Source organism: Anastrepha obliqua, chromosome 3, assembly GCF_027943255.1.
Source record: "Anastrepha obliqua isolate idAnaObli1 chromosome 3, idAnaObli1_1.0, whole genome shotgun sequence".
NCBI classification, from domain to species: domain Eukaryota; kingdom Metazoa; phylum Arthropoda; class Insecta; order Diptera; family Tephritidae; genus Anastrepha; species Anastrepha obliqua.
The window spans coordinates 13557486-13568934 of NC_072894.1; the positions used below are offsets into that span (position 1 = coordinate 13557486).

General features: G+C 37.3%; 4 protein-coding genes across 5 annotated transcripts in view; 3 read left to right on the forward strand and 1 right to left on the reverse strand.

Moving 5' to 3' along the window:
* The window catches only part of LOC129240071 (motile sperm domain-containing protein 2-like), a 49193-nt gene extending 48484 nt beyond the window's left edge, over positions 1-709 (forward strand). The window contains exon 7 of the mRNA XM_054875541.1: positions 509-709. Within this exon, the coding sequence (XP_054731516.1) occupies positions 509-709 (201 nt within the window). The remainder of the gene's footprint in view (positions 1-508) is intronic.
* Positions 710-836: 127 nt separating this feature from the next.
* Positions 837-1317, forward strand: LOC129240072 (uncharacterized). The gene has a single exon (XM_054875542.1). The coding sequence runs from the start codon at positions 842-844 to the stop codon at positions 1121-1123; it is 282 nt and encodes a 93-aa protein (XP_054731517.1). The 5' UTR covers positions 837-841; the 3' UTR covers positions 1124-1317.
* Positions 1318-2005: 688 nt separating this feature from the next.
* LOC129240073 (regulator of chromosome condensation) lies at positions 2006-4409 on the reverse strand. 2 transcript variants are annotated; one of them, XM_054875544.1, is made up of 3 exons: positions 4127-4409; positions 3253-4013; positions 2006-3185 (listed from the first exon to the last, which is right to left on the reverse strand). In XM_054875544.1, the coding sequence occupies exons 2-3, from the start codon at positions 3938-3940 to the stop codon at positions 2326-2328; spliced, it is 1548 nt and encodes a 515-aa protein (XP_054731519.1). In that variant the 5' UTR covers positions 3941-4013; positions 4127-4409; the 3' UTR covers positions 2006-2325. The 2 variants fall into 2 exon arrangements, with proteins under 2 accessions (XP_054731519.1, XP_054731518.1); XM_054875543.1 differs by having other exon boundaries at positions 3253-4018.
* Positions 4410-6400: 1991 nt separating this feature from the next.
* Positions 6401-9620, forward strand: LOC129241755 (transcriptional repressor CTCF). Its single transcript, XM_054878254.1, has 6 exons — positions 6401-6481; positions 6600-7108; positions 7163-8102; positions 8166-8860; positions 8942-8988; positions 9061-9620. Exons 2-6 carry the CDS (start codon positions 6808-6810, stop codon positions 9121-9123), a joined length of 2046 nt encoding a protein of 681 aa, XP_054734229.1. The 5' UTR covers positions 6401-6481; positions 6600-6807; the 3' UTR covers positions 9124-9620.
* Positions 9621-11449: the final 1829 nt, after the last annotated feature.

The following is an 11449-nucleotide window of genomic DNA, read 5'->3' on the forward strand; positions in this document are numbered from 1 at the left end:
TCAATCGCTGGCTTATAATATATTAAAGATGAGGTATATATTTGAACAAGATCGGTTCAGTAGTTTTTGAAATATCGTGGTCACTATTTTGAAAAATAGTGTTTCGAGAAAAACGCGTTTCAAAGTTCGCGCAGCGTTGAGCGCGCTAAGTATACCTGCTCCGCCGTAACTTGTGAGCCACTTCGAATATCGAAAAATCCTTCAGCACATACTTTTAACACATGTTGTAAATGTGATTTATGAAAAAAAAAAAATTCAATATTTTCGACCCAAGAAACTAGAGGACCGGACCCCCTTAACGAACTTTACCGAAATTTTATTTAAAATTTATTATTATTTTTATCGCAAAATAAGAATTGCTTTTGTGGCATTTACGTAACTCAGTTCAAATTAGGTTTTAATTGAAAATTGTATATCCTAAAATGAATATTTCGCCATTAAAATATATTGTTTTCCGACTTTTCATGCATTACTCATAAATTTTTGTTTTTATTTCTTTCCTACTCAGCTGTCATCGCACGCCAAACTCCTGGAAAGTCAGTTGCGGTTTACACAAATTCTCCAATGTGTCACCCTCGTCTTTTTATTGGCACTCTCTGTAGCCGTTGTATATCTTCTGAAGACGCAATTAAATCGCTTACCCGTTTGTGGCGGTGAAGAGGAATGCAGCGCTGCGCTTGGAAGCAATTGCCCTGGGCGGAATCTATAATATTTACTTGCAAAATGCAATTTGACCAAACAGCACCTACCGGTACCCCCCGCCTCTGATAGGCTGCGTAGACGAGGTCATGACAACGACGTTGACTGTATTGATTTTATTGCGGGACTCGATGAAGATGCAATGGATGGAGATGGCTTCGATTATGACGAATCTACTCTTGATAAGGGCGGCGTAGCAGGAGGTGGTTATCTGCTTGGTCTAATCGCATTTGCACGTAAATTCGCACGCATTATAATAACGATTTCGATGCTCTTTTGTATAATATTTATCTCGTTCTACTGTTGTTCCGAACCGAGAGCAACAATTACCGCTCTGGCGCCACCAATTACACCTCCGCCAACATCTATTGAGGTGCATTTGCGGACGCATGCGCAGACACACAGAAGTTGGCCATCAAATTGATGAGTTTCTAATTTAGAATAATATATAATACTATGTTTTAATATGTATGCACTAACTATAAAAAATCGAACACGGCATTAAAAATTATATATAGAAAACATCTACGTACGCCTAAATAATTTATACAAATAAATTAACGGTCAAGCCAATTGCATATTAATACAGTAAACTGGAGCAAACCATGCACAAAATTACATTTATGAACAATTATACAACATTAAAGTTTGTAAAATCGTTAAGATTACATTTATATATTTGTATGCTTAAGGTGTCCCTGAGCGCATTTACATTTCAAAACGTATGTATAGACTTGCAATTACGAATCAAATAACAAAAGAAACAAATATTTGCCTAATTTAATACAAAAACCCCAAGAGTCATTTAACTTATGCGCTACTCGATATCGAAACAAAACATTGTACATACATACATGAAGCCAAAATATACATACTTACAAATTAAAAAATACAAATGACTATTTTGCATAAAAACGATCTGGTCGTGCCATGTGTTGCATTCCTACCACAAGAAGTGTACGCCGAAAAACTCCCCAGCTAAGTTAATCTTGCAGTTGAGGCCAAAAACACACAGTAAATAACAGGGGGATAAGTCTAAAATGTAATTAGCCCTGTCTAGTGAACTAAAATGTACAGCCGCCATACATGTTGTTACAACAACAACTAAAATGTGCATCGTTTTAACGATAGTGAGCTCTAACTTACCGGCGCAAACCGGATTTATATCCAGCCAAGGACTGTCACTTCAGCAGTATTCCCCAAATATTTATGGCAAACATTTTTGTTGTTACAACAAAAAACTACACGTAACTGTTCAGAAACATTTTACAAATGAGAAAGTTTAAAAAAAAAAATGCGTTAGTCATTCATTTATTTTATACTTTATTAAGAATGAATTACATATGAAATGTACGACTAGTACAAAAAGTATTTCTTGTTCTGCATACATACCTGTTTGTTATGTTCAAATTGCATAATTGTAATAAGCAATCAATTTACAAATTGATTAAAAACAATAATGTAGAGAGCAACACACCAACTCTATCTTGTGTGTGAGCTCTAGTCAGTAACTAAGTAATTTACGTTCTATTTTATTAACAGTCAACAGACGGAATTTTTAAACAAAAAGTATACAAAAAAAAAAAAAAACAAATTGAACAATTTTTGTACTGGGTATATCTATTCTTATTTCTTTTTGCGTCCACGTTTAGCAGCGTCTTTCCCAGTCTCATTGTTTTCGGCAGGTTGCTTTTCCAGTTTTTTAGAATCATCATCGTCCATTTCCTCTAGATTAGAATCGCCATTCGTCTTTGGCGTATCCTTAGCCTCCGTGGATTTCTGCTTCTCATCTATGGGTTTTGGTTTTGTTTCCTTTTCTTTGACAGCTGTCACCGATGCTTTTTTTACTTGCGCTGATTTTCCTAGTTCTGTTTTAGATTGCGGTTTTGGCTGCACTTCACTTTGTACCAGGAATATACTGTGTTGTCCTCCGCTAGATACTCGTATGATTCGTTTGCCCTCGGTTTGTTTGCTGATAATTTGAATGGGCTCCAGTGCATCGTCATCTGATCCAGTACCTAGTTGGTAATTTGAGCCCATGCCCCACGAGTATAATTTACCATCATCGGTTAATGCAAATGATTGTGCTTCACCACATGACACACCTACGACGAATAGTCCTTTCAATCCTTTTATAGACTGCAGCTCCTTGACATCGCCATTCACAGTTCCTAGTCCAAGTCGTCCATAGTCACTGCGTCCAATGGAATAACAAGATCCATCATTCTTAAGTACTAATGTATGATGCTGTCCGCCAGCAATTTGTTTAACGTTTTGGAATTTCGTGTCGACTGGGTTAATAATTGTTGCTAGCTCCTTGGCGTATGCTAACTGTTTGTAATTGTTTAGCCCGAACGCCCAAATTTTGCCCGTTTGAGACTCCCGCAGAAAAGTGCAGTAGTTAGTGGCCCAAATAGCATCAACTGGTTTGCCACGTTTGATGGCGACTTCTCCCGGACGAAGCAACTCGGTCTTACCACGTCGACCTGTAGAATATGCAAAACGTTAGAATTTAGTTTGATGATACGAGAAATTCAATATTTCAGTACTTACTTTCACCAGTTGCTGACCGCAATGATACACGTCCCAATTGCCCTTGTTCACCACACCCCACGGTGTATACTTTTCCACCGCATGTAAGTATGACTAAGTGGTCGGCACCGGAAGCAATGTCACAGCATTTAGTGTCCGGCAGAACATCGATTGGAAGTCGCTTATTTCCCTCTAATGTCAAACCCATATTTCCATGCGAATCGCGGAAGGATCCCCATGCAAAAACGCGACCATCTTCCAGCAAACTAGCCGAATGAGAGTCGCCTGCGGAAATCTTTAGCACTTTTCCAGGAAGCTCTACTGGGTGTGGTTCAAATTCTGAGCCATCTTCGCTGCTATCACGTCCCAAAGCACCTTCATCATTACACCCAAAGGAGTAAACAATGCCTTCATGCGTCAATACAAGATTGTGCATACCACCAGCGCGCACATCAACTACATTCTCTATAGAATCCACCAGAGCGGGTCTTTTGCGTTCAAATTTCGACTCATCGTCACCAAGGCCCAATTGGCCCATATCTCCTTGCCCACACACTAAAGCACGCCCCACCACGTTTGGCCGCTCCGGCAATGGCAGTTGGAAGGCCACGCGCAGCAATTTCCGTTTCGGTGCATCGACTTCTTCATTGTTATTATTGGTATTGTTTGAAGGTGTTGACGCCTTTCTGCGCACGGCCATTCGCGGCATATCTACTTTCAATTTTTAAAGGACGATACGTTTTTAAGTGCTCGCAATGTTCGTGGATTGTGTACGGTGTAAACTTTACTAAAACAGAGATATTGACATTAAAGGTTAGACACGATCACAGAATCCTCACCGGCGACATATAAACCACCTTGTGAAATATAGCCTCGATAAGACTCAACCACTTACTTTTCTCTTCGCCTTTCTTATAAATTTGACTCCGGTGAACCGCTAGTGAATTCGGTTCAATTAATATATTATTTTTGCTCCGTGATGTTAATATTCGAGTCTTTTGCCTTTCTTTCTTAAGTATCCTGATTAAAAACAGCTTCTCCCGGCAATTCTAGTAAACCACACTGAGCTATTCTAAAATTTCAACGTTATGTCTGCACGCGCGGGAAAAATGGAAAACGAAAACGATAATGGCCCGGTGTTGCAAAAAATTTGCCTCGCCGACTGCTTTTGTTTTTCATTGGCAGATATTGCCATCGGTTGCCATTGCGAATCAGGGTTGCCATCACCGCTAACAGAAAACTAAAGGTGCCGTTTTCCGAAAACCGTTACTTTCGCGATTTTGACTACTGGCTGATGGGATCACTTTAAATAAATAAAGAAAAAGAATAAAATATTCAGTGAATGGCTTGATAATACTGTGATTGTAAGATTTGCCATTTTTAAATGAAACAAACCAATGGAAACTGCCAAATACAAGAAATTGAACACACACACATGCAATTTCTTGTCATGGCGTCACTGGCAAAACAAAAACTGTGTTTTGGGTATTTTTATAATTCGTCTTCTCACTATTTAACACACGGAACTTAATTCTTATTAATTTCTTTAATTTAAAAACCACAAAACTTATAATGACAATATTATCAAGCCTGTCACTGAATATTTACAAACAAAAAAAACAAAAGCTATGGCTCCTACGGCCTTCAGCTTAAAGTAATTTAAAATGATTACGTCGCCGGCTTTCAAAATAGCGAAAAATAGATTAGCGATAAATAAAATTCTGTATACCGTTTAGGTTTTGAATGTCAAAGTTTCAATGAAAACTATGAATTAATAATGAGTCTACAAAATAAGGTAAAAATACGTTCACATATACATTAATTACCGATAAATCCACAAAATTGATCTACCCGTTCGCATATGGCAGATTACCTGCAAAGTTGATAATCACCTGTCAGTACTGTTGTGACAGGTTTTTCTTCATAGATATTATTTTGGTGTTTTTGGTTTGTTTATTTATTACTAACGATATAAAGAAAAGACAAGCAGAAGAAATAGCTAATTTAATATCGCATTTGGCTGTTAATAATAAACAGTTGGAGGAGATCCGCAAACGACGTTTACTGAGAACACACGTTTATGGAGACACGCTGTTTTCCTGTTATATGAATGCATAGTTAATAATACTTAACAAACATTTTATTAGAATTATGTCTTCAAACCTATTTTTTTGTCGGCATCCATTTTATTTAGTTTTTCCTTTGACGTGTTTTTTACACTCGTAAAAATAATGATCTATTACACAGAAAACACAGGGTTGTATGACAAAAAGTGTGGTTATTATCTAAGATTATTGTAAAATTTCAGATTTTGGGAGAGATATTTTGTACGGGAAATCTCGCTTTTTAATTACGGATTAGGAAAAAGGAAATCATCTACTTACATGTGAACGCATTATAACAAAGAAGCACGACATTTTGACATTCAAATCACTAAATCGTGAAAAAAACAGTTCCTATACCCTAATCACTTTGTTTGGATTTGTCTTGATTGGATTTTTCACTTTTTCACATGTTTTCGCGACCAAAACATATTTAACAAACTTACCTTAATGACAAACTGAAAAAAAGTGTTTAATTCATTTAATTCGATATTTTAACATTGTAATGCCTTGGCGGCCGCCGTAGCCGAATGGGTTGGTGCGTGATTACCATTCGGAATTCACAGAGCGAACGTTGGTTCGAATCTTGGTGAAACACCAAATTTAAGAAAAACATTTTTCTAATAGCGGTCGCCCCTCGGCTGTCAATGGCAAACTTCCGAGTGTATTTCTCTCCTCATAAAAATATCTGCCGTTTGGAGTCGGCTTGAAACTGTAGGTCCCTCCATTTGTAGAGCAACATCAAGACGTACACTACAAATTGGAGGAGGAGCTCGGCCAAACACCCAAAAAGGGTGTACGCGCCAATTATATATGTATGATATAAATATATAATAATATATAGTATATATATATATAATGCCTTGGAAAGCCGCACTGCGTTGTCAATCACCCCTTATTTAATACACGTTGGTCGCACCTAAAAATTTCAAAATATAACTCCAGCCCTCCTACATTTGGCACATATGTAATACTTATTTTACAAATGTAGTTGGGGTAAATTTAATTATGTGATGTAAAATCTCTGCAAGGAAAGTAATTTGTATGTGCAACCCTGCGCTATTCATACGCCATCTTTCAATGAAATCCTACAACAGCTGTCAACAGCAATTGAATACTCATTTCTCCTCTGACGGCAAAAATCCAAGGTGTGTATTGAATTAACTTAGGTTTTATACAAATGCTTAATAATAATGAGAGTACAATTTTTCATAAACAAATTTGAGTTATCTTTAACATTTCACTAACAAATTATGCTTTCAACAGTAATCAATATTTGGTACATTTTACACTGTACCCGTCTACCATTCGTCGTCTAGAGTCGCTGTGTGTACCTGTGCTGCTAGCCGCTGTGTGTCGCCAAAAAAATCGGCTCAAAGCCCGGCTACCAATTAACGTTGCGCCAAATTATTGGCGACCTCTGTGAAAAAGTAATTCGAAAACAAGTAAGATCGCATAAGTTTAAAGGGCCAGAATGTCTGCGCAAATTGAGGGCGATTCTGAAGCTCGGGATTTGGATACCATTATACACTCGATAAACAAAGAAATTGAGGAAGTGACACTTTGCCTAACTGATGATTTAGATTGCGATGATGAAGGGTCTACAAAACTTATAGAAGATGAAGATATTAGTAACACAGAAAATGAAGATAGACAATATTACTTGGATGAAGGTGGGAACTTATATCTAACCTTGAGTTCAGAAAAACCAGAAAAAACTGGGAGCAGTCGGAAAACAATAAAGCCTGTCTTAGAGAGCCAAGAAAAACAAAAGGGTGAGTTGTTTTATACTGCTACTAAACTGGTAACCTAATTTCATCTGCTTGCAGCTAAAAACTCTAGATCTGGTAAAATTTCTGTAAATTCTGGAGAAGAAAACTATATGATTTACATTAATTCTTCAAAAGTTAAATCCGAAGTGGAACAAAATGTCGATGATCCAGCTCCCATTGAAATGAACGAAGAAATCTACGAGTTCGATGAGTTGGAAGAGCAGAGTGGAACACCGGTTGAAGGTGAACAAATGTCGTTATTGAAAGTGAGGCCGTCGAACAATACGGATTCTTCTGGTGCATTGTTGCATTCTTGTCCACATTGTAATTATCTAACAAATAAGCGATATATGTTATCCCGTCATATGAAAACCCATTCGGACGATCGCCCGTACATTTGCTCAGTGTGCGATCGGGGCTTCAAGACAAATCATTCTTTACAAAACCATGTTAATGTGCATCTCGGAAGGAAGCCCCATGGTTGCTTATCTTGTGAAAGCCGTTTTACTACAGCTGGTGACTTGGCCAGACACGTTCGGTATAAGCACACCCACGAAAAGCGACACAAGTGTACGGAGTGTGACTATGCCACCGTAGAAATGAGTAAGTTACGCCGTCATATGCGTGCCCATACTGGCGAACGCCCCTATCAGTGTCCTCATTGCACCTACGCTTCACCGGATAGCTTCAAATTGAAGCGACATTTGCGCATACATACTGGCGAAAAACCATACGAATGTGACATCTGTCAGTCTCGTTTTACGCAATCAAACTCGCTTAAATCTCATAAACTTATACACAGTGTGGATGATAAACCCGTATTCCAATGTGCGTTATGTCCAACGACTTGCAGTCGTAAATCTGACTTGCGTATACATGTGCAAAAACTTCACTATTCCGAAAAGCCGATTCCCTGTAGAAGGTGCGGTAAGGAATTGCCCGATCGGTACAGCTATAAAATACATGCAAAAACTCACGAAGGCGAACGCTGCTACAGGTGGGTAGTTATAACTTTCACAACTTTATTGTAATAATGTAATTTGTTTTCGATGCCCAATAGCTGCGACCAGTGTAATTACAAATCGATTTCTATTCGTAATCTGGATATTCATAAACAAATTCACAGCGATGAAAAACCATTTGGGTGTGATAAATGTGGTCAAAGTTTTCGGCAGAAGCAGCTGCTTGGGCGCCATACAAACTTATATCACAATGATAATTATGTACCACCTCCGAAGCTAGAAAGAACACATAAATGTCCGTATTGTACTCGGACATTTGCTCATAAGGGTAATATGGTGCGGCACATGCAATTACACGATGCTGCTGTGGGCAATGGGAAAGATTTGAAAATTGATGATGAGAAAACGGACTCGGATACACTATTCGATTTCGAGGATCCATATATGATCGACGATGAATCCGTTAGTGCGGAACATTTTGAAGAATACGAGGTAATTGAGGAAGCGGATGAAACTGAGGAAAACTTAACCATAGAACAAGTTGAGCCAACCAGTAGTAAAGCACGCAGCGTTAGAAATAGTTTAAAGGTACAGCCGGAAATGACAAAAACAATAAGAAAAGAGAATAAGTATGGAATTAAAATGGAAAATGTGTATGAGTCAATAGTTGAGGACGACGAGACCGATTTGCCTGAGTATATGGTAGTAAAAGTTCTGCAAAGTGACGATGAGTTGGAGGAGGAGGGCGACGATTGTGTTATTTTAACAAATTTTGACAATGTGAGGGCAATAGGTAAGATATGCAGCTTCAGAATATGCGAGAATAAGTAATAAGCTCAAAATATATCGTGTTTTTATTTTTTTGTATCGACAGATAACAGTGAGCTTAAAGTGGATCTGGACAACTGTTTTGGTTTTAAAGTAAGTAATTAATGGGTACTGCATACAAATACATATTAATATAATCTTTTTTCTTTTTATATATAAAATTAGATGGAAGATGGTAATGATGCTGACGAAAGGACAGTTTTGCTCGATATCGTCGAGGATAACTAATATCCTTGATTTCTAATTGCTTCAAAGTATAAGTTTATGATCCGCCTCAGCAAAATGGGTTTGTGCTTAATTGTAATTAGAGAAAGTTTCTCTAATAATGGTAGCCCTCGGCGAGGTTCTGTGTGTATTTTTGAAAAAAAAAAGCTTATATCCAATCAGCTACCATTTGGAGACGACATAAAACTATAGAACCTGTGGAGCAGTATCAAGGCGCACATCTTTTTTAGAGAAGCTCGGGCCAAAACCTAGCAAATGAGGTGTGCGCCATTGTAGATCTATATAAATAAATATAAGTATAATACATGTACAAATATATGTATGTATTATTTTTCTTGCATTCTATTACTATTTTTTATGTTTAAAAATATATGTACATACCTGTATGTATCTACATTAATTATTGTAATAATATATAATATAAATTCTTTCTTGTACTAAACCGCAAAAGCATGCGTACGACTATGCAACGACAAATAAATATTCCGCACAGCAAAATTGATTTACAAGCATTTGTTTAATTGGTTCATGAATGTGTAGGTGTTCTTGCAGTTGTAAGTTATGGGCTTGTGCGCCACACTAACATGTGACTGTGATGTATGTGCTTGTGTCATCAAGGTGAATCAATGGATTTGCCTTTGGTGGGATTATACTCAAGGATGATAGATACCAGGTTTGCTGTTATTGTTGTAGCAACAAAAACATTCCCCATACATACATGTACGGGGAGTGCTGCTGGAGTGGCAGTCCTTAGCCGGATATATAATAAATCCGAGTCGTGCCGGTAACGTAGAACCGACTGTCGGGGAACAACAACAATCCGATTGCTCGTTGGGTATGGTGAAAAAAATGTTTGATGGGAACTTTAGATTCTACGTCATTCGTTTTGTGTTTCACAAAATTTAGGCCCCTACAAGGCGAATTTATTACAGGTGACAGCAAACACATATAAGTAAAACCCTACATGTATTTGTTGTTGCGTTTGGTCCAAGCATCACGTCAAAATCAGCAAGCAAATGTAAACATACGAATGTAAACATATCAATACATACAAACAAAGCATATCATTTTGACGTAGGCCATACCTACGGTGAAAAATTCAGCTGGGTGAATGCTGTCACCTGTAATAAATCCACCTTGGGCCCCTATTATGAGTTAGATTCGATCTTCGATATTCGTTGGTTGTCGAAGATCGAAAATCGAATGTCAATTTGGTATTATGAGCGGTGCAGCCCTGTCGAAATTTTCGTTGAATACCGAATTTAGAGTCGAATGCAATTTTGCTTTCGATTGTGTTGCGTATTGTGGGTAAATTTGTTAAAATGTAAGTTGTTTTCGATTATTTATGGTTTTATAGTAACAAAATAATAAATATATACTAATTTTGTTAATTTTATGCAGGTCGAAAGTCGTGAGCACCAAACAGCAATTAGAAAGGCTAGTTTCATTAATGGAAGAGAATCCACAATTCGCAAAAGGGATTTGCACCAAAGTTCATGCAGCAAAAAAATGGGAGGAATTTACAACGGAGCTGAATTGCTTGGGACCACCAGTTAGAACGACAGCAAAATGGATTAAGGTTAATAATGGTTTTTTTTGTGATGTTTATAGAAATACATTTTTATTTTCCCTTGGCAGGTATGGGCTGAAATACGTAGAGGTACTGAAATACATATTTTTTTCGAATGACGAATAATTGAATAAAGAAAATTTATAACAAAAATAAAACAGAAACTGTGGCGTAAAGGTTTCTTCTTAATACTTTTTAGATTTTTCTATAATGTTCAAGAGATTTCATCTCTTATGCTGTATTTGCTATAAAAATGTGCTTTTCTTTGTTGTAGATCAGCAAGTCCTAGCATACCTTCATTACCAATACTCAATTGGTACGATCCCTGATCATAAAATCGCAGAACTGTGGCTAGCTTTAAAATATTTTGAATGGATTTGGCTCGGGTGCACTGCTGCAACTGGTTTTCTGTACTGGACAGAAGGTTCATAAACGCCTCTTTAGATCATCTAAAGTTCTTTAAAAATCTGTAAGGAAATTTCTGTAATATTAAGTACGTCAACACATTTTGAAAATTCTAAACGTACTCAGTGGAAGCCATTTCTAGGGGGTTGGATGCGCCCCTCAACTGTTTTCTACTTCTAGCTAGTTCCGCTAATCTTTCATCGTCCGATAAATCGTCGAACCACAACTCCGTTGTACTCATTTTCACAAAAAATACTTTTTTTAACTTTTAAAAATGTTGTTGGCAAAGAATCTCAACACAATCGATTTTTCTTTTATTTTGATTTGCTGTATCAGCTGAGAAAAAATTATCTA